Below are 23,251 nucleotides of genomic sequence, written 5' to 3' on the forward strand. Positions count from 1 at the left end.
CTTTGAGATACTAACTGTGTAGTTTTCCATTCAACCCCTAACTTGCTTGGGTTTTAGCTTTGTCTCCCATTCCCTGTTCCCTGTGTATCTATTAAAAGAAAACTGCAAGATCTCTAGGGATTAGCAGTTGCCACTCTCAGTTCTTGTTAAGTCTCTGGGTTTTGCTAGTACCTCATCATCTTTCACTTTGGATGACTTCCATTATTTTCTTGCTGACCCAGTAATGTATGTTATATAATATTTTTTATTTGACCCCAAGATCTTCCCCCTACCCATTTTCCAGTATCTATATCACTATACCGTAAGTAAGAAAAGCCCTTTTACTTATTTTTAAACCCTATGTCTTTTTCTTCCTAGACAAATGAAGATCCCCATATTTGGAAAAACATTTTAATTTCTGTTTTAGTTATATGCTATTTTTACTGTTTACTCCTGGACTGGCCTAGTCTCATCTCTACAGTGAGGAACTGCGTTTTTGATATTATTAGCATTCCAAAAACTTACCTAGTAAATTTTTACTTTGACTAAAGTGCATCATTGTGGAATAATGTGGCTGATGATGTCCCAGAGTAACAATTTTAACTATCTTCCTTTTTAGATTATATTAGAATAATAAACTGACCCAATTTGTTTGGGTTTATTCTTTCATTCTTAGTGCAACCCTCCCCCTTCTAAAAATAAAAACATTTAGTTTGGTAAAGCCCACATAGTCAAGCAAAGTTAATAGTTATTCATTAACTAAAACAATAAAACAGTGGAACACAAATGTCACCACAAAGATCCTTATCAAATATTTAACCATGGCAGATATATAACAATAATTTAATAATAATCTTTTGCATGTAATAATATGTAGTACACATGTTAATTCACAATGTGCCATGATCTTGTGTTATCAGTTTTTTCCTAATGAGGTTAACTAGTAACATTGGTTGAAGCGTACTTCCCTACCGCCCAGGCTGAAAAGGAAAACAAAGCCTTGGATACCAAGTAAGGTGAAAACAGAGCATACGCTTAAGGAAGGAAGTCCGAATGCTAGAGATGCTGACATGTCCAGGGGCAGCGGTGTGGGTGAAGGACAACACCCGTCTGGGGAGCCTTCCAAGCACTTGCCTGAACAGACAGTAAATAGGCACTTAGTGAAATTGCTACTATTATCTAGACAAGATCCAATTCTAAGTAAGATACTTGGATTTAAAGTGACAAAGATTTCTAGTTAACCTTTAAGTAAGGATCAAGATAATAACAAAAATACTATCTACCATAGTGTGGGAGGACAAATTTGTTTGATCATCTATTTAGGCTGCCTTTTGGAAACTTTCAAAGACAGTATGCAACTCTCAAACTAAAAGATCTTGAAGACTTTGACGTTAAGTGAGACAAATGTGAAATGGATGAGTTAAATCATTTTTGATATGTCAACTAAACATCAAAATGTAGAAAGAGAACTATACGGTTCACTAAAACAAATTTTGACTAAATATTATTTTCCCTGTTCTCAGCTGGCAGCTGTTGGAAGTAATTCATTAAAATGACTCAAGCTGAAATGCTTATATTACTCTCTTGAGAGCAAAAATTATTCATTATAATTTGAAAAGTTATTTCATTTTTTTATAATGAAAATGTAGTCATCATATAATTTCTCTCAAAGAAAGAAGCTATAGGAGAATTGGAATACTGTTGCCACCGGTGTATGTCAGATTTACATGCATCATAAATGATAAATAGAAAATGACATTTCATAAAACAATGAGTTCCTCCATCCATGTCAAAAAAGACTCTGTCCCCAACTAAATACAATCCAGGTCAAGTAGAAATCAATCCTTATCTATGAGTTTTCTTAGAATATTCAGCTATAATTTTGTAACTACTAATTTACTTTCAACTTTTTACTTACAAATTCAAAGACAAGAAAAAAGCAGAAATGTAATATGTACTATGGATCATAAATAAATGTATAACATACAATAGGGAAAGAAACAAGTGAAGAGAGGGGACAAAGAAGATATATATCAAGCAGCAATGTTATATTCTAAGACTAAATGAGTAGATTTTTTAAAAAAATGATAAATTTCGCATTGACTAATAAACAGACAGGTAATGAACAGGGACAATCTATCATATATAACTTTTTAGAAAAATGTTTTCCTTCTGAAAAATCTTTCTTACTATATTTGCTTTTCAAGAATGACTTTATAAATAATGTCACTTGCAAATAAACCAAACCAGGTCTGATGACTTCTATGAAGATTAACAAAGGTGTTTTCTTAATCTTGTCTTCCATTTTATTTTTAGCCTGGGAATTGCTGTGTTTTAATTTCCCCATCTTTTCCTAACTGTGCACACTACTTTTTTATTTTATCTTTTTTCTCCTTTAGCCTAATTTTGGAATGCTAATAACTTATTCTTTTTCATATCCTGAGTGCTAGGAGACTATTCTCTTCGGATTTTTGTTTGAAGGTTCAGATCTTTTTCTTCTTTCTTTTTAAATTTCTCAATAGATAATTTATTTCTCTCTTTTGTAAATAAGTCAGCAGATATAATTTTTATTTTCCTCCTGATAACTTCATTTCAGTATTGATTTAATGGAGTTATGTGACTTCTTTCTATGTCTCTATATCCAGTGATAACTCATTTAAATTTCTGAATCTCCTTTTTTTACATGTGACATTATGTATCTCTGAAATAAGATAAATATTTAAGTAAAATGATTATACACATACACAGTTTACAGTGATTATCTTTCTTTTATAACTGTACTGTGCTAATAGTACAAATCATAGCAAGTGTTACCCCCACAGCTCTACAAAACACATTTCTCGGTGCACTGGATCAGAAAGGTATGAATTACATTAATCTAACCATAGGGTCAAGTAGAAATCAATCCTTATCTATGAGTTTTCTTAGTATATTCAGCTATAATTTTGTAACTACTAATTCACTTTCAATTTTTGTACTTATATGTATATGTCAACAATAACATGACTGCGAATTTCTTTAAATAAGGGGAATGTACATTTCATTTAAACTTTCTTCTGCACCACCAGATGACCACAGCTTGATTTTTCACCAAATTCCCTTGAACAACACTCGAGAAATGATTTATCCACATATGTAATTAACTTGTATATTTTATTTTCTATTTCTAGCTTGATGGGAAGTTTCTGAAATAATAAATTGATGCTTGAAATATTACACTGAACCCAAATTGTAAAATTAAGCAAACCACCTAATCTCTTTGACGGTCATATTATAAATAACTCTTATGATGAATCAGGATGCATATGGACAATGATCAAAATCTCAGCCATGGGCTTCTCGAGGAAGGCACACAGACACTCACTGGTTGCATCTCAGACGACATGTGGATTCACAGTAATGACAGCTGGAACTACAGTGGCTACACCAGGACTGACAGCTTTCCAGAGCCACATTTTAAACTGAATTCTTAATGGTTCTCAAAACTTACCAGAGAGTAGTCAGAACACTGGTGCTTGTGATGGCATGGTCTCATTACTAATCAGAGGAGCCCATGAAGGGTAAGTATGGAGGTCAAACATGGTCACAATCCAGGTGGACATGCCAAGCATCACCACTGCAACACCCACAATATTAACGCCAAGTCCAGCTTTAACCTTGGACAGGAAAGAGCATAAATGTCAGTCTCTCAAAGAAAGAAGCTATAGGAGAATTGGAATACTGTTGCCACAGGTGTATGTCAGATTTACATGCATCATAAATGATTAGTATAAAATGGTATTTCATAAAACGTGTTCTTCCATCCATGTCAAAAAAGACTCTGTCCCCAGCTAAATGCCATTTAGTTGGAGATTGTCTGAGAAGTTCCCCTTAGGAATATATGGAAACCATTCTGATTTGAGAAAAATTCCTTTGAAAAACATGTTATTTCGTGTTAAATCAGAATTTGTGTTTTGTGGTTTTATGTTTCAGTTGATAAGGTTCAGGTCATTATATGATAACAGATCCACCATAGTCACTCAATATGATTATTAGTTTACCCTTCATTATTCTCTTATTGAGTTTTAATAATGCCACTTCTATTCATCTTACTTAGAGTTTCCATTTTTCTGGCTCTTACATCGTCATTCTGGCATCCATTAAAAATCCCAGAGCTGCTTTCTATCCATTAAAAGAGGACAGCAAACTTCTGCCCATGAACTGTTTTCATAGGTAATGTTTGATGGGACCAGAGAGCATACACCCCACAGAACCTCAAATATTTACTATCCAGCTCTTTACAAAAGAAGGTTGCTTATCTCTGCATTCCCCAAGTACTAAAACATGGAGCCTCAAAGCAAAAGGGGGAGACCTACCAATAAATCTTATAGACACCCCCTTTCTGTCCATGCAAGCCACCTATTTATTTCAGAATCCTGTTTTTATTTTTTTCAGTTACATACATAGGACATTAGTTATGTTATATTATGCACTTTCTCTTTAACAAAAGGATATTATATCACTTCTGCATAGAAGCATTTCTGGAATTTTTGTGTAGCAGGGGCTTGGGGACAGCAGTCTGAGTGGAAGGAAGGGATCTGAGACTTACCCTGGAACTGCATCTGCCTAGCAAGCTCACTGAATTTACTTTGGTTATATTCTTGTTTGGTTTGGTTTAGAAGTTGGCAATCAAAATCAGAGGAAGACTGGAGTATTCTAAGCTAGTTCCCGACTAACACTACTTCTGATTTTGACAAAAATGTGCACATTTTGTTATTTAAATGTTTCATTATTACTTGCCGTGCTTTCATATGAGGTGCCACTATTAGAATCAAAACAAGAAAGATGATTTTTCTTCAATCAGGCACTGAGCCTGATGTCTTATTCAGAGCAAATGTCAGTTACATAAATATTCTGGATAGCAAACACCAGTGCCTGATTCATGAATTTCATTAAGCTTATTTCTTCCTTTTTCGTAGGCCAAGGTAGATCCTGATCTTGACATACAAGTTTAAGGCATTGTGTTGAGCACATTCTATGCCCTTTTCTTTCTTCCAGGACATTGATAACACATTCACTATCTCTGTATTTTCTGACTATAAATTCTAATGGCATGCCTGCTTCTGGTTATCACTTTTAAAAACAACTCTATGACCAGTCATGCACTCACCTTCAGAAGCACATGCTTTTTCTGGCAGTTGATTAGTGTGTAAAAGAAGAGATAACCCAAGACATCACAAAAAAACATCTGTTGGGCCTCATAATATTCTTTTAGCTCACTTACCATGTCAAAAACTTTTAGATGGCCATATGAAAAAACAATAGCATTGGGTGGATTTGCTACTGGCAGGAGGAATGCAAATGAAGTACACAATGTAGAAGGTATCAAAATATAAAGAGGGTTCACATGAATGGCTTCAGCCTGTTGGAAAAGATAAAAAGGAGTCTAAGTAAAAATTTTAGGGAGGTACCAAGCATCAGAATGAGCAAAATTCTTACAATAAACTTTCCAGAAGCAGGTTGAAACCTAAAGACATAAAATTATACATACAAATGCAATTATAATTTGAATAATATTTTTCAGAAAATGTTCCTCTTGCTGTTTATATGGTTATTGGTGCCCATTTAAGCATTTTAGCTCAGTTCATTTAGAATATAAAGTATAATTTATTCTAGAAACTAAATAAAAAAAACTTCCATTTATTATTTATCTTGTGCTAAGTGCTATGCTAAGTGTTTTATGTCTATGTTAATATGTGTTCATATATACTATATATAAAAAATATACTATATAAAAAAATAAATTTCATATATATATATATATATATAAAAAACCTAACTTTCACAATGACCTTATGAGATGACTGCTACAGACCCAAATAAGAGATGAAGAAACAGATCGAGAAAGGCTCAAGTAACTTGTCTGAAAGCACAGCTTGCCAACAATACAGCTTAGGGAGGGTCATAGGCCCCTCTGGCTCCAAAGCCTCTCATCATTCCATTCACTTTACTGCCTTCATGACATCTATAATTTAAAATTTGCTTAAGAATCGTCACAGAAGAAGAGCTACTGCTATTCCTAATTCATCACATAATTTTCTAACTGCTCCATGTTGAGAAATAAAAAGCAGAAAGAACCAAGATGATATTTTACCAATACAAACTGTCTATATTTCTTTTCTAATTTGAAGCAGCAGCTCAAGAATGCCAACGTATGTCATTTGAGCTGGTAGCAGAACAATTCCAGAAGGACAATCCTTCTTAATGTGAAGTGCTTTCCTTTCACCAAACTCATCTGTCCCAAGAAGAAAAACAGTTTACTCAAAGCTATTTCTTAGAATTGCTAGGTAGGTGGGGAGAAGAAGGGAAGACAGTCTTTCCCTTTCTCACCTTGCAAATTATCTTCTTATTTATCTTTTAAAATTCTTCCCTGGGCCGTAGAGAATTGTGTCTCAGATACTTAAGCTTAAAGCCTGAAGTGTAAGCCTGGCTTTTCATTCACTTGCAAAGTTTATATGAAGCACTTCTCAGAAATTCAGGAATAATCATCTGGAGGAAGCGTCAATGCTAGAGGTCTAAATACGAAAGTTGATAGAAAGCACTGAATCCCAAAGTCTTACAGCTGGAAAGTATCTAAGTGGACCCTCCCAGTCATGTGCAAATGAAAAATCTGGGCAGAGACGAGGTAAGTGGTTCACTTAAGACAATACTGCTTGAACAGTTTGAAGAGTTCCTCTGAGTTGAGGTCTCCTAAAAAAGTATGAATGCAAATAAGACCACCCTGTAAGTTATTTCCAGGAGCACCAATCAGGCCAAAAATGACTCCACAAAATAGAACACTAAGTATGCAAAGTAGAACATTATGCTTTTGATGAAGAGTGTAAACGGGATAAATAAGATACTCACCAATGGAGCTAATATTGGGAGAAGAAGAGTAATGGTCGCTGGATTGCTGGCTACCTCTGTTAAAGAAGTAACGAGCAGAGAAGATATCAAAATTATTACCCATACTGGTAATGAACCTAGAGGAGATAATTTATTTGCTATCCACTTAGATAGTCCTGACTCCTAAAAAAAAAAAAATTGCGATATTTGTTATTCATCAACAATTCACTTTGATCAGACACAATTTAAATGTATAAAGAGCATTATTTGCTCTAAGAACTCAGTTTCAAAAATATAATTTTAATCATATTTTTCTGTGGTGTGGTGGATCTAGGTGGCTTCGATGTGGAAAAGCTCTCAATTATTCTTGTTTTTAATTACAAGCCGGCTTTAGAAAGTTTGAATCATCTTTTCATAGTTTTCCAATTAAATTTTAATTTTATCTAATTAATATATGTGGCTTTTTAAATAAGTTACTTAGAAATATAGGGCTTTAAGAAAAGAGTAGCCTTTCTGGCTAGGACCTCTAGTACAATGTTAAATAACAGTGGGGAGAGTGGGCATCCCTGTCTAGTTCCCGATCTCAGCGGAAATGCTTTCAGCTTCTCGCTATTCAATATAATGTTGGCTGTGGGTTTTTCATAGATGGCCTTTATTATGTTGAGGTACTTGCCCTCTATTCCCATTTTGCTGAGAGTTTTTATCATGAATGGATGTTGAACTTTGTCAAATGCTTTTTCAGCATCTATGGAGATGATCATGTGGTTTTTGTCTTTCTTTTTGTTGATGTGGTGAATGATATTGATGGACTTTCGAATGTTGTGCCATCCTTGCATCCCTGGGATGAATCCCACTTGGTCATGGTGTACGATGGTTTTGATGTATTTTTGAATTCGGTTTGCTAAAATTTTGTTGAGTATTTTTGCGTCTACGTTCATCAGGGATATTGGTCTATAGTTTTCTTTTTTGGTGGTGTCTTTGCCTGGTTTTGGTATTAGGGTGATGTTAGCTTCATAGAATGAGTTTGGGAGTATCCCCTCCTCTTCTATTTCTTGGAAAACTTTAAGGAGAATGGGTATTATGTCTTCCCTGTATGTCTGATAAAATTCCGAGGTAAATCCATCTGGCCCGGGGGTTTTGTTCTTTGGTAGTTTTTTGATTACCGCTTCAATTTCGTTGCTGGTAATTGGTCTGTTTAGATTTTCTGTTTCTTTTTGGGTCAGTCTTGGAAGGTTGTATTTTTCTAGGAAGTTGTCCATTTCTCCTAGGTTTCCCAGCTTGTTAGCATATAGGTTTTCATAGTAGTCTCTAATAATTCTTTGTATTTCTGCGGGATTTGTTGTGATTTTTCCTTTCTCATTTCTGATACTGTTGATTTGTGTTGACTCTCTTTTCCTCTTAATAAGTCTGGCTAGAGGCTTATCTATTTTGTTTATTTTCTCGAAGAACCAGCTCTTGGTTTCATTGATTTTTGCTATTGTTTTATTCTTCTCAATTTTATTTATTTCTTCTCTGATCTTTATTATGTCCCTCCTTCTGCTGACCTTAGGCCTCATTTGTTCTTCTTTTTCCAATTTTGATAATTGTGACATTAGACCGTTCATTTGGGATTGCTCTTCCTTTTTTAAATATGCTTGGAGTGCTATATACTTTCCTCTTAAGACTGCTTTTGCTGCGTCCCACAGAAGTTGGGGCTTAGTGTTGTTGTTGTCATTTGTTTCCATATATTGCTGGATCTCCATTTTGATTTGGTCATTGATCCATTGATTATTTAGGAGCGTGTTGTTTAGCCTCCATGTGTTTGTGAGCCTTTTTGCTTTCTTTGAACAGTTTATTTCTAGTTTAATGCCTTTGTGGTCTGAAAAGTTGGTTGGTAGGATTTCAATCTTTTGGAATTTACTGAGGCTCTTTTTGTGTCCTAGTATGTGGTCTATTCTGGAGAATGTTCCATGTGCACTTGAGAAGAACGTGTATCCTGTTGCTTTTGGATGTAGAGTTCTGTAGATGTCTATTAGGTCCATCTGTTCTAGTGTGTTGTTCAGTGCCTCTGTGTCCTTACTTATTTTCTGTCTGGTGGATCTGTCCTTTGGAGTGAGTGGTGTGTTGAAGTCTCCTAGAATGAATGCATTGCATTCTATTTCCTCCTTTAGTTCTGTTAATATTTGTTTCAGGTATGTTGGTGCTCCTGTATTGGGTGCATATATATTTATAATGGTTATATCCTCTTGATGGACTGAGCCCTTTATCATTATGTAATGTCCTTCTTTGTCTTTTTTTACTTTCTTTATTTTGAAGTCTGTTTTGTCTGATACCAGAATTGCAACACCTGCTTTCTTCTCTCTGTTGTTTGCTTGAAATATCTTTTTCCATCCCTTGACTTTAAGTCTGTGCGCGTCTTTGGGTTTGAGGTGAGTCTCTTGTAAGCAGCATATGGATGGATCTTGCTTTTTTATCCATTCTATTACTCTGTGTCTTTTGATTGGTGCATTCAGTCCATTTACATTTAGGGTGATTATTGAAAGGTATGAATTTATTGCCATTGCAGGCTTTAAGTTTGTGGTTACCAAAGGTTTAGGGTTAGCTTCTTTACTGTCTTACTGTCTAACTTAACTCGCTTGTTGAGCTATTATAAACACAATCTGATGATTCTTTATTTCTCTCCCTTCTTATTCCTCCTCCTCCCTTCTTCATATGTTGGGTGTTTTGTTGTGTGCTCTTTTTAGGAGTGCTCCCATCTAGAGCAGTCCCTGTAGGATGCCCTGTAGAGGTGGTTTGTGGGAGGCAAATTCCCTCAACTTTTGCTTGTCTGGGAATTGTTTAATCCCTCCTTCATATTTAAATGATATTCGTGCTGGATACAGTAGTCTTGGTTCGAGGCCCTTCTGTTTCATTGCATTAAGTATATCATGCCATTCTCTTCTGGCCTGTAGGGTTTCTGTTGAGAAGTCTGATGATAGCCTGATGGGTTTTCCTTTGTAGGTAACCTTTTTTTTCTCTCTGGCTGCTTGTAATACTTTGTCCTTGTCTTTGATCTTTGCCATTTTAATTATTATGTGTCTTGGTGTTGCCCTCCTTGGATCCCTTGTCATGGGAGTTCTGTGTACCTCTGTGGTCTGAGAGGCCATTTCTTCCCCTAGTTTGGGGAAATTTTCAGCAATTATTTCTTCAAAGACATTTTCTATCCCCTTTTCTCTCTCTACTTCTTCTGGAATGCCTATGATTCTTAAATTATTTCTTTTATATTGATCACTCAGCTCTCTTAAAATTCTTTCATTCCTGGAGATCCTTTTATCTCTCTCTGCATCAGCTTCTCTGCGTTCCTGTTCTCTGTTTTCTAGTCCATTAATGGTCTCTTGCATCTCGTCCATTCTGTTTTGAAGTCCTTCCAGAGCTTGTTTTATTTCTGAATTCTCCTTCCTTAGTTCTTGCATATTTCTCTGCAAGTCCATCAGCATGGTTATGACTTTTGTTTTGAATTCTTTTTCAGGTAGACTGGCTAAATCTATCTCCCCAGATTCCTTTTCAGGGGAAGATGTAGCAGATGCCGAAGCTGTCTGGGTTAGTCTTGTCTGAATCATATTTTTTTGCCTTTTCATGTTGACAGGTGCTATTGACTGTCAGCTGGGAGGGCCAAAATTTTCACTTACTACTGGCCTTTCTTTACTGGGGCAACTGCGACCCCTAGTGGCTTGTGTTGGGTAATTGCGTGTAGAGTGGGTCTTTGTGTCTTGCCTGGCCGGAAGGGAGAAATTTCCCTTTCTGTGGGCGGAATTTGTCTCAGGCTGCTTCTCTGCTTTCGCAGCGCCCGGTGGGGTGATGGATGGGGGGGCTGCTTGACTGTTTGCCTCCGTGAGGGGTCTCAGAGCTGTTGCCCAGGGGGTTAGTGCACCCGGTTTTCCCTGTAATTTCCAGCTGCTGTACTGTGACCTGGGTTGTTTCCGTCAAGCTGTTAAGTCCCTGTCCCTTTAAGACTTTCAAAAAAGCCCCCGCTTTTCTTTGTCACAGGGGCATCAGCTTCAGCACCCGCTCTGAGGTCTACCCCCTGTTCTCCCAGTATCCAGGGCCCCCTGGGCATATACTGTGTCTGCGCTCTGGCCCGGATGGCTGGGGCTGGGTGTTCGGCAGTCCTGGGCTCCGTCTCCCTCCCGCTCTGCCTATTCTTCTCCCGCCGGGAGCTGGGGGGAGGGGCGCTCGGGTCCCGCAGGGCCGGGGCTTGTATCTTACCCCTTTCACCAGTCGCTGGGTTCTCGCTGGTGTAGCTGCAGTCTGGCCACTGTCCTGCGTCTTCTGGTCTCTCTTTTAGGGCTAGTTGTGTTTGTTGTATTTTCAAAAGTATATATGTTTTTGGGAGGAGATTCCCACTGTCCTACTCACGCCGCCATGTTGGCTCCGCCTCTATATTTTCAAGAGTAGCCTTTCTGATCCACCTCTTTCCACTGCTAAATTGTGTTCCCCAGAGGCAACAACTGTAAACCATGTTAGTTATTTATAGCTATGTTTAGGTACTTAACAGCTATTTTCAAAGTTTTACTTTTTCCTAGTTTTCAAATGTAGACATTATTTACTAATTTTCTAATATGCTACATGAGGTTTCAGCTTTCTTTTGCCTTCTGCTGTGCATATCTTTCCCATCCCTGCATTTCCTTACACTCATAGGTCAACATTTTTGGTTAAATCGATATTTCAGGTTTGCCATTATGATTATATGTCTAGTGTTCAAACTTGAGCCACTTAATGTACTGTGATTATATTTATTTTTTTGTCTTACTGTTCTTTTGTTGGTTTGTTTTTCCAGGAAATAAGTGCCTCATTCTTTTGTTTTTGCTTGGTTTTCAAGTACCTGTCTTCAGCACACTCTCCAGTAAAATTGGAAAACTCCCCTTGAGTAAGTAGACAAACATATTAGGTAGTTGTTCTTGTTCATTTTCCCTCCTGGCGTGTTCCCTCCTTCTGCTCCGTCTGGACTAGCTGATCTTTAGATCTGCTCTACTGCTGCTGGGTCCTGCCTTTGCTAGCTTACTGTGATTTCCCGTTGACTCCCTTGTGTGTAGGAATCCTTTCTTGTTTGCTCCTTTGTGTTGGTAGAGCACGTTCTGTATAGCTTCCTGAGAATAGGTAGATAAGAAGTAATTTTTTTTAGTCTCTGCATGCCTGAAAATCTGTTTATTTTCTAACACTGTTTTGATAGTTTAGCTTTGTAAAATTCTAGACTTGAAATAATTAGCATTCAGCAGTTTTAAGCCATTTCTCCATTTCCTATGCTTCTAGATCCTTTAGAAGGCAGTTGACATTCTGATCTTGGATTCCTCATTTATAGTACTGAAACACTGGCTGCACTCAGATAAGTTAGGTATGCCATTCTATTTTTCTCCCCCAAGTGGAAGAAAAGTTCGTTCATTTGTGAGAAGATTTCAATGAGCTATTATTGCATGTGTGAATCTTTATGCCCAGTAACAAACTAAGACTGGCATCAGAAAAGCTCTAATTACCAGCAGTACACTCTCACATCAAAAGTTGGCAAAAACATCCCCACATGTGGATACCAGATAGCCCAGAGAGTCTGTATGTTGGTTGAGGTTTTGACTTATATTTTTGTTTATTTTTTGTATTTGACTTTTAGATGGGAAAAGACTATCTATTTTTTAAACCACACTGGCACAAATTCATCCTAAAATAAAACTACATATATTTTACAAATGGATTTTATCTATGTTTGGTTAGATGCAGCTGAGAAAGATTATACCACACATTGTGCCCCGTCTCTGGATGCCACTGGGCTTTTATCATCACACCCAGGGTTCCAAACTTTGACACTGAAGTGCTTTGGTTTTGGGTACTCAGTAGCTCTCTGTGTCCAGAATCTCAAGAGTTCTGGGAAATTTGGGTGTTTCTTTTTGTTGTTTTTGTTTTTGTTTTTTTCAGATATATTCTTCTATTTCTATTTCTTTTCTTCTTTTTCTCTTTCTGAAGCTCCTATTATTTGGCTGTTGAACATTTCAGATTGGTCCTTGAATTTTCTTATCTTTTTTTTATATTGATCTTCTCCTCATCTTTTTGTTCTATTTCCTGGGATATGTTCAAACGTCAGCTTCTAACCCTGCTACTGCATTAAAAATTTTTGTTATAATATTTCTTATCTTCAGTGGTTCTTTCTTATTTCTATTGCTTTAAAAAAAATAACAGTTTTATCTCATGTCTTTAATGTTCTATCATCTCTTTCAGACATTAATGACAAATTTTTTAACCTTTGCTTCATGCATTTCCCTTGCTTTTTCTGTGTTCCTTTTCCCTGTTTGTTTTTTACTTTTGTTACTGCTTATTGTATCAGAGACTTTCCCAACTGTTTGGTGACCCTGGAATCCTACGCATGTTTGAAAGGGAGGCAATAAAATGATGATCAGAAACTCTTTGTGCCTGGACAAGGGTCACTGAAAGAGGACTCCACTGTAGGTGATGGAGCTATGAGTCAGTGTTTCATTGATTCAATTTTGTTACAGAGTAAATCAAAATTTACCAGTGATGAAAGAGAGAAGTTGCCTATTTATTCAGGACTGGAGAGAATATGTGAGAGGTGCACTGCTCCTTATATACTTTTTAAAACATCTTCCAGTTTCAGCCATCATTTTTCCCCCCAGCTTTCAGTTAATCTGCTGCTTCCAATTTCTAAGCTCTTCCAGGATCCTACAGATGAATCAGTTTCTTGCTGGCTCTTCCTTTGGTAGGTCCATAGATTTCATTTTTTCTACTGTACAAAGTCAATTACCTCTCAAATAGCCTCTACCTTCTAAACCTTATCAATAGTTCTTTCATGTTGTTGTTCCTGCTGGAAATTCTTTATGTTTATAGATTCACACTTTTTTTGTTCTGCTATTATCATTTTAGTGATGATCTGGGGAAAGAAGTGTTACATCCTCCATGTTTAACATAGGAGAACAAATCTGAGGAATGTATAAAAAATGGAAAGGAAGAGTTAGTCACTGATGATAATTTGAAAGTGACTACTAGCTCATGGGAGTTCAATCATGTTCAAACAAATCAAGGGGCCTTTAAGGGAACTGCAAGGAGGTGAATGCTTTAGTTGCTGTGCTCTCATAGCTCCCAGATAGAAGGGTTATCTAGTCCTGGACATCTGTCAAACTAGGCACAACTTTGAACAAACTTTCTAAAAAATTAACTATCTCTAAATTTTAGTAAAATCAGTTTCTAGGGGCATAGTTGTCCACAGCCAGATCTTTGAATCTCATGGCTTCAAGCTGACAATTCAGGACTAGGGTTACTCCGGGTACTCCATAGAAATCTGATTCTATGTACTAGGATTTCCATAGCAAACTAGACCTCCCTCCTTGGTTTCCCTAAATCTTCCAGTGAGAGAGCCTACCGCATCAGACAAAGTCCACATCTTTCCATTTCCCTGGAGTTTTCACTTCTAGGGTTTGGCCAGTGCTTTTCAAATCATTTTAATAATCTAGGGTCCGATCCAGATAGATATTCTGGGGCAGAGAGATGAACAAATTCCACATCAATGTCAGAGTTGCTCATTCTGATTTCCTTACAATTCAAATTAGCAGATATAGGAATGGAAGTTATTTATTCTGAGAAACCAGCTCTCATTACTGCTGAAATAGTAGAAAACTGTATTTGTTTTATATTTCTTCAGTTTAAATTTGAGCAGTTGATGAGGTGAGCCAAATCTAGACCTAAAACGATGTTATGAGTGGCACTCAGAACTGAGATGATTTCTAAGACTTTCATCTATTATTAAATCCTATTATTGAAAAACTCAGTATCCAAATAGTATATAGAAAAACTGACAATAAAGTGAGAAGCAAAAAAAAGTCTCTTATAATTTATCAAGGACAGAATAAAGCTGATAATTACTTGTCTGGATGAGTATAAAAAAATTTAAATTCTCAGGAACTGGAAGGCTGGACACAACCTTCTCCAACCATCCTTTTTACTTTGGTGACTGCTAAGTGGAACAGCCATGATCTTTGAGTGTTTCACAGAAGGCTATGAAGCCCTCAAACTAGAAGTTCTTAATCAGTCAGGTTAAAGGAATTCATGGGCTTTTTGGAGAAGCTGCTTTTCCTCCAGCAACCCTACGATGACCAGGGCAATTTCAAGGGGCAAAGATTTCCTCAGACTTCTCCATTATGTCAACTGGAGAGATGATAGGCCATGAAAAGTGTCAACTTTATTCCTCATGGCAGTTTTATTTCTCCCTAAAATTAGGTATAATATAGTATTACTCATGGTTATATGAAATTCTCTCTGAATTTAACTCAGTTGACATGTATTTAGTCTCTTTATTGTACTTGATATGTAATAAATAATGTTGTAAAGTACTATTGTTTTTCATTCCCCTGCTTTAGCAACATTAGGACCATGATACACTGAAGAGAGGTATGAAAGCTACTCAAATTCATCATGAAATAAAGTAAAGGTATAGGGAAGACAAATGTTTTACTAGGAGTCACTGTACATCTGATTTTTATGTCAGTGTTTTCTTACTAAGCTAGTCTTCTAGTACTATTTCATGGACTAAGAATTCTAATCTTTTTTGCTTTGTTTATTTTGACATGCTGGGACATCATATAAAATGAAGCTTTATGCTTGCAGCCTACACACATTCTTGAACCCTGAACACACCTCATCTGTGTGGCATTCTTACTGAAATCTCCACCATTAAAATGGTAGGATGAAATTGAATATGCCGAAAGCTTGAATGTCTCTGTGTTCTCCCGAGCAGTTTACCCAGTTGCTAACTATCTTAGAGTCAGAGTGTTACCTCACAGCCATCTGCCAGGGCAAACCCTCCACCGACAAGAATGGCTATATCCCAGGGCATGAATGACTGGAACTCTTTCCAAGTGATCAGTGGAGAGTAATCAAAGGCAACTGCAAAACAAAAGTCCTACAGTTACACACTGCTGGAAATAGGACAGTATAATAGGTTTTCTTTCACTATCTTAAATAGCCATCTCACAAGACATTTTTAATACCCTTATATTGTTTTTACATAAGGAACTTGATCTGGACCTTGCGTAATTTCTACCTAGCTTAGGTGGAACTTTCCTTATAGAATCAATTTAGGTAAAGAATAACATTGTCATTTATAATGTTATTCATTCATTCATCTCACTCACATCTTTGCCTACTTTAAGGAACACAAAGCTTTGAACTATACTATTCTTCACTATGAGAAATATATGTAATATGCTTTGGTTCTAATAGCATTAGTATAGCATTATAATTATTATTTGCTGATATTTATTTGAGTCTTTCATTATCTTTTCAAATCATATGGAGGGTCATGATACGCCTATTAGGATTTCAGTTTAAAATAATTCAAAGTTCAGATTAAATTAATTATCATTCACAAGACCCTTAAAATGCTCATAAAGCATTATCATAAAGATTTCTCTTGATATTTGGGTCCTGATGACTCCATTGACTCATTGAAAAGTAAGGTCATTCATGAACACATTATCTCTACTTAACAGTTGTGTGTAACAGGCAACATTCTACACGGTGAAGTTCTAAAGCTATTAATAAGCATCCTTCCTATCTCCTTCTCCTAAATCTAAACCAAATCAACCCTCACTGTTGATAAAAATTTTGCTATTTCTTACTGAAATGGAGTAACATGTATCCTGTTAAAATACAACCATCATGTAATATTTAACACATTACTTTTTAACTTATGCCATTTTAAAACCTAAGGTAAATGAGTTTATCAGGGAGAATGGGAGTTGAAAAGTGAGAAGAGAGAGAATGGTGGACAGGGGAGGCTCTGTCTGAGAGGGGGATTCAGGTTTGGAGCCAGGGAAGTTCAGACCAGCATTGCTTCTTCAACACTTGTCACTGCCAAGCCTTAGGGTTTTGATCACAATGGTCAGAATCCTCAGGGTCTCATAGGTTTCACTGCTCTGTTATACAACCTCTCCTGGTTAACTCACTTGGAGATGTTCTAATCTCAAGTGAGGAATGAAAGGCATATATTTTTATGCTATGCTGGTTACAATATCATATCCTAGAAATCTGACTATTACTCATATTTATCCATTTCTGACTTAGTGTCAGGTAGGTCAACCCAACTGTATGAATCCCAGCGCCATCCCAGAATAGAAAAAGAAAAGCAGGTGGAAGATAGGTAGGGATGGAGGGAGGGATGAAGAAAAGGAAAGGAAAAGAAAGAAAAAACCGTCAACAAAACCCCACAACTCTATTAGGCTGTTTCCAAAATTTTAAACCATTTGTCCCTCATTGACAACACAGGTATTTGACAACTACCCAAAACATTCTGTGTTAGTATAAAGCATAGACACAGATACATCCTATGTATCCTATGTTTAAGAAGCATGTGGATGTCAGGAGGAGGAGTATGCTTACAGAAACATGGGTGCTTCTCTGTCCATGTGTTACAAAGACTTGGGAATGTTCCCACTGAATACCTTTTCTTTCAATTCTGACATTAGGTTATAGTAATGCGTGGGGTTGATCTGCATTTTCTCCAGGACTACTATGCAGCTGTAAATGCTGTTTCCCTTGAAACTCTTCACTTTTGTAGATTCTCAGCATTTATTAGCAAGCGCTCATGAAGTATGACTTCCAAGTTCTTGTTCCTATGTTTGCCAGTAGTAAGATTAATTCTGATTATGACAAGGGAAGTGGGATTATTTCAGACCAAGGAGTACCACTCATAGCAGAATACTGACTACAGCACATAAGGAAATCTACTTCTCACCTCTGTAAAGATGATCTTTCTTGTAGGGCGAGGACGTGTGCTGGCTGGATAGGGTTGCAGTGTACAAACAGGGCACACTAAGCCAGAAGTGTGTCAGCATGACTAGTCCTTCTGCTCTAAGTGCTAACTGAAACCAGTAGAACTTCCTATTTTTTGGTCTTCTGTCAAATTCACTTAGAATTATAAATAATACTCAACCAATTTCTCCTGTAGGTGTTGTTTTAGTCAATCTCTTAGCTGGGATAAGAAAGAATAGGAGTCCTACAAGTAAGGCAACAGTTGAATCTGTAGCAAAACCAGGATACCTGAAAAAAGACAAATGTGTACATTTGAAGATGGCATCAAGAATTTGCTTGAACTAAACAACTCAGTATGCTAACAGCATACAAGTGGTAGTGGTGGTATAGATTATTTATTATGGATAATCTGCTTTAAAATCCATGAATTTCCAATGAAATTATATAATTTAATGGAGTTGAAAATATCAGACCACATTTCCATTGCTTCCATATATGCCTCCTTATTTTCAAAACTGAATACAGATGCTGACATAGTAAGTCAATGCAGCAAATTCCCTTTTATGTAAAGCTTACAGATCTGGTAAATGATTTTTTTCTTTGAATTATTTCTTTTAGCTATAGTGGCAGAGAACTGAGGTTGAAACAATTGTCAGACCAGGCGAAGCCCTGTATGATTGATTTATAACGTTCTATCATTAAGCTGGGGCAAGGCATGGGTGTTTCTAGAGTCCTCAAAACTCCTTTATAAATTGTGAAAAGGAATGGATTTGTTTTTCTAATATTTAACATCTCCTACTGTGATTATAGGCCCAAGCTATGTCATACAAATGAAATCAACCCATTTAATGCTTTGTACCCTTTGAAACTCAATCAAGAATATTAATTATTAGAATGGTTTATGAGATGCTCATTAATGATCACTGTACAAATTAAGAGTGATTCAGGAACAGACAGGGTCTTAGAATCACCAGGCCATTCCAGCAAGTAAGACAGCTTCCCAGAAGCCTCAAGAATTAAAAAGCACCTGGAAACCATGATGAAACAGGCACAGATAATTAGAAGTCAGCTTTAAGAGTCAGCAATATTAACTAGTGGATTTTTGTAATCTGAGGAGCAATTGTACAACCTAGACATTGTTTTTCCCCCTTGTAACTCAGCAATGTGCACATATTACAGAAGCTCTCCACTCCTATGATTTACTTGAACAAATCTAATCATCAAGGAAATGCATTATTTTATTCAATCTGATGACTTTATAAAGCAGTCTGTTTTCCCTAAATATACATTTTCTTTATTTCATTGTTGAGTAAAATGTTACCTTGGTGTAATTTATTCAACAAACTGATCCAAAATTTGTTTTTTTATTTCTCTCATTTCAGTTATCATTTCTGGTTGGATTTTTGCCGAGTTAGGTCAGGCATCATGTATTCTGATTTTGTTTTGTAAGAGAAGACACACTGAATTCAGTCCAGGTTCAAACAGATGGAATGAAAACATTAGGTGGTAGCTATAAATATTTATATGTCATTCTAGATTTGGAAATTCTAAATGACTGAAACCTCTACATTACAAATACATTCTACAGAATATATGTTAAATAAAATAAAGCCATAAATACCAAAATAATTTCAGAGGACTTTAACAACTATTATTAGTTTATTTTGAACTAAGTTGTATCAGTATTGCAAAATATTAAGCTTATACAAGTGTTACTTGCCTTGGTAATTTATAAATCAAATTTCTAATTAGATTTATATCTTCAAATCCCTTCCTCTCTCAAAACTTTGCTCTTTTCCACTGTTTTTTTCTCAGAATTTAGGTAACATAAGCTCTTGCCCATAGTAAATAAACTCTGTTTTCCTGCTACAAACAAAACATCTCTTCAATTACATTTTCCTCCTGTTAAGGAATAGAAATTAGAAACTGATTATATTGGATTTCCTATTGGGATTTCCACCTGGTTTCTATTAGCTATTGTCTAATTTCATTTGGTTTTACACACTGGTATTTAAAGAAGACTTCCTATTTAGGATAATAGGGCTGGGAGTTTAAAAAGGAGGAAGAATTATTTTTTTATGTTGATCTAGGTCCTATTACAAAACTACAAAGTCCTAATCAAACTACTAAACAATAGTTTGCTTTGAATAATTGGATGCTGCCTTTTGTTTAGACTTCTCAACATGAAAAATTTTAGTCCTAAAGGAAACAAAACATTCACAGAGCTGAAGCTGATCTTTGAAACATGCTACCATATTGCATCGCTCTTCTTGTGTACTCACTAGGACTGTGCACACACACTCTATACCTTTAAAAAACTATTGTAATGCCCAGAAATATAACCAGAAAGTTCTGATCCAAGAAGAGAGGAACTTCTTTATTCCATCAGGGCAGAAAACATTTGACCCAAACAATTCTGGTTCCTGTCCCCCAAAGATGTGGACTCTTGCTGGGGGATGTGATACAGGAAATCTAAATCAGAGATCTGCTTAATTTAGGAACGAGAGTACTTCAGAGAAAGCTAAACTGGGAACACAAATCTCAAAGCCAAAGTATTTATACTGACATGTAGGATGGTCCTTAATTTAGAAAATTATGCCATAATCTTTCCCCTTGCTTCACATGACTCAGCAATGACAGATGGTATATTAGACACTGTGAGATAAAACGAACACTGACCCAGATTCTAACAATAGTTTGTGAAATCAGTCTTATTACTCATTCAGGAATTCTTAATCTAAAAAGTGGGGGTAGGAATAGATTCCTAGTGAGCTATTGCAAAAAAGGGACTTAGAGGAAAAGACAAGATACTGAACCAAATAAATAAACCGGCACAGAATTAAAAAAATAAATTGACAGAAACAATCACCAAATATAAATTCACACCAGGTTATTAAGAAGCACTGAGTGACATTTATTTCACATAATAAACATTTATACTACACTTCCTATAGGGGGAAGGGTAGTACTACTCTAAGTGCCGTTACTAGTCCCATTTTACAGATGAAGAAGCTGAGAGACAAGTGTCTTGCCCAAAGTAAGTGGAAGAGCCGGGGATGGAAGCCAGGCAGTGAGCGGGGATGGAAGCCAGGCAGTGAGCGGGCATGGAAGCCAGGCAGTGAGCGGCGATGGAAGCCAGGCAGTGAGCGGGCATGGAAGCCAGGCAGTGAGCGGGCATGGAAGCCAGGCAGTGAGCGGGCATGGAAGCCAGGCAGTGAGCGGGGATGGAAGCCAGGCAGTGAGCGGCGATGGAAGCCAGGCAGTGAGCGGGCATGGAAGCCAGGCAGTGAGCGGGCATGGAAGCCAGGCAGTGAGCGGGGATGGAAGCCAGGCAGTGAGCGGGGATGGAAGCCAGGCAGTGAGCGGCGATGGAAGCCAGGCAGTGAGCGGGGATGGAAGCCAGGCAGTGAGCGGGGATGGAAGCCGGGCAGTGAGCCGGGGATGGAAGCCGGGCAGTGAGCGGGGATGGAAGCCGGGCAGTGAGCGGGGATGGAAGCCGGGCAGTGAGCGGGGATGGAAGCCGGGCAGTGAGCGGGGATGGAAGCCGGGCAGTGAGCGGGGATGGAAGCCGGGCAGTGAGCGGCGATGGAAGCCAGGCAGTGAGCGGGCATGGAAGCCAGGCAGTGAGCGGGCATGGAAGCCAGGCAGTGAGCGGGGATGGAACCCAGGCAGTACCAGCCTCAAAATCTATACTCCTGACCAGCACGGAACATGGCTTTCCTGCAGACTGGATTTCTAATTTTGCAAGGATGGCCTTGTCTGAAGGAGCCTGATGTTAAATTGCAGGAGGTATTGTTATGTTGCCCGTGGCCTTCCTGGACTTTATGCCCTACTGTTTTTTTCTAAAAAGATTAGAAATAAAAATTTGATTTGTCATGGAATGGAAGAAAAAAAAAAACCTGATACAATCTTTCAGAGCTATAGAAACCACTTAAGAGAAAAGCAAGGTTTAAAAAAAGAGGGGTTGACAAACATAACATGTAACACTTACTCTGAGAAAAGCACAGACCAACCAGAAACAAACCCAGGATCTCGGCTGAACCACAGCAGGGCCATTACGATGAAGAGGACCAAGGTCACAACTTCCTGGTACCTGTGCGAAAATTCCAAGCCTTCCATTGATTTTCTCAGTCTGGACATTTGTAGAACGTCCCTGAGCTACTGTCAGAAGTAATCTTAGCAGAACACTTAACATTGTAAAAACCAGACATGTCAATAATTTGAGAGAATCCACTCAGTTAGAAAAGGGCTCTGTTCCTCTTGGAACCTTTTAGCTTCTTGTCACACTACCTGGTAAATTTTAGTTCGGCAAAGTATAGATTTTGTCACATTGAGTTATATTCAAAAAGGTTAGAATACTCAGGGGCCTTATTAAGCATCATGAATATGTAACAGACAATTATGTGCATATTTGCCTTTAAACAAATATTTGAGCATAAGCAGCAGATATCTGTTTGTATGTGTGTGTTCCCATGTGTGCATGTGTGCATGTGTGTGTGTACCTTACCTTATTGGCCCAAGTTTTTGGTATTCTTGTTTAATCACCTCAGCACACACTCTCTGTTCGACTGTTTTGGTCTTGCCACATTTGAACATTTCCTTAAAACTGAAAAGAATAATTAAGCCTGTTAAGCAAAGGAGTCTCCCTTTGTAGAAGATATTTGTGTGAAAGTTTTATAAAATACAAATCTCCCTCCTAGTAACAGAAATCCCTGCTTTTCGTTCCTACCTCTATCTCCTGCTTTGGATGTCCTCTCCCCTCTCCTCTGTTTTTGCCTGGTTTGTTCAATTTCCAATGATTAATTTTCATTCCTTATTTTCCACAGCATCTTCCACTGATATCTTTCTTTTCCAAGTCCTCTTGCATCATTAGAATTTTACCATATGCCACTCATCTCTAATTTAACACTTTATTATATACGTGATTGTTACATATTTTAGCTTATTTATTGTATATCTTGTTAACTGTTACACACGTGTAAGTTTTATCTAATTAGTTAGAAAATGAGTTATTTGCGGGCAGAGGCAGTGTCAAATTGTCTGCCTTGGCCCAGCATCTCTAAACACTGGTATACATATATGAAAAATTGACTCATCAACTCAATGGGACTTTTGTCAAATTTATGAGATAGTTGATTGTCAGATCCATCATTTTCACAAAATAAACTGAACTTGAGTCACAACACTAGGTCAAAGAAGTCACACGGACATGGACCTGAACAGAGTCCAAACTAGGTCTGTTCTCACAACTGCCAGCTCTATTATGTCTTTTTTTTTCTTTAAGTTCCTTCACCCTTTATGTCCTGATACATCCACTACAGATAATTTACCCCACTTATTTCCAATAGTAGCTACCAGTCTCTATTTCTTTTAGCTGCTGATTTTAGTGAGGCCTTTTCCCTGTGACTAATATTTCTGATCTGAAGTCAAGGGTCTTCAAAACTTTGAAGAGATTTTAGTGAAGTTACTGCTCTAGACCTAGATTTAAAAATAAAAAAATGCTCCCGAGGAATAAACAGTGGGAAAATGGCTAGATTCTCATGGATTCTCTCTTGAAATGTCTATGAGTAGCTCAGTCAGATTACATTATGTGTAGGTATAAAAGCACTTCTAATTGTATGTCCAAAGAAACTGAAATCTTGAT

The 23,251-nt window shown here is 37.2% G+C and overlaps 1 protein-coding gene across 9 annotated transcripts in view; it reads right to left on the minus strand.

Moving 5' to 3' along the window:
• SLC13A1 (solute carrier family 13 member 1) overlaps nucleotides 1-23,251 on the minus strand; it is a 225,485-nt gene that overhangs the window by 124,834 nt on the left and 77,400 nt on the right. For 8 of the 9 annotated variants that reach the window (XM_036905611.2, XM_036905614.2, XM_036905609.2 and 5 more), the window contains exons 9-15: nucleotides 22,115-22,213; nucleotides 21,599-21,700; nucleotides 17,789-17,895; nucleotides 15,632-15,741; nucleotides 6,865-7,026; nucleotides 5,243-5,380; nucleotides 3,470-3,635 (exon numbers count right to left, since the gene is read on the minus strand). In XM_036905611.2, the coding sequence (XP_036761506.2) occupies nucleotides 3,480-3,635; nucleotides 5,243-5,380; nucleotides 6,865-7,026; nucleotides 15,632-15,741; nucleotides 17,789-17,895; nucleotides 21,599-21,700; nucleotides 22,115-22,213 (874 nt within the window). In that variant the 3' untranslated portion in view covers nucleotides 3,470-3,479. The remainder of the gene's footprint in view (nucleotides 1-3,469; nucleotides 3,636-5,242; nucleotides 5,381-6,864; nucleotides 7,027-15,631; nucleotides 15,742-17,788; nucleotides 17,896-21,598; nucleotides 21,701-22,114; nucleotides 22,214-23,251) is intronic. The other variant, XM_057504731.1, reaches the window with a different exon arrangement.

This window comes from Manis pentadactyla, chromosome 7 (genome assembly GCF_030020395.1).
Source record: "Manis pentadactyla isolate mManPen7 chromosome 7, mManPen7.hap1, whole genome shotgun sequence".
NCBI lineage: Eukaryota > Metazoa > Chordata > Mammalia > Pholidota > Manidae > Manis > Manis pentadactyla.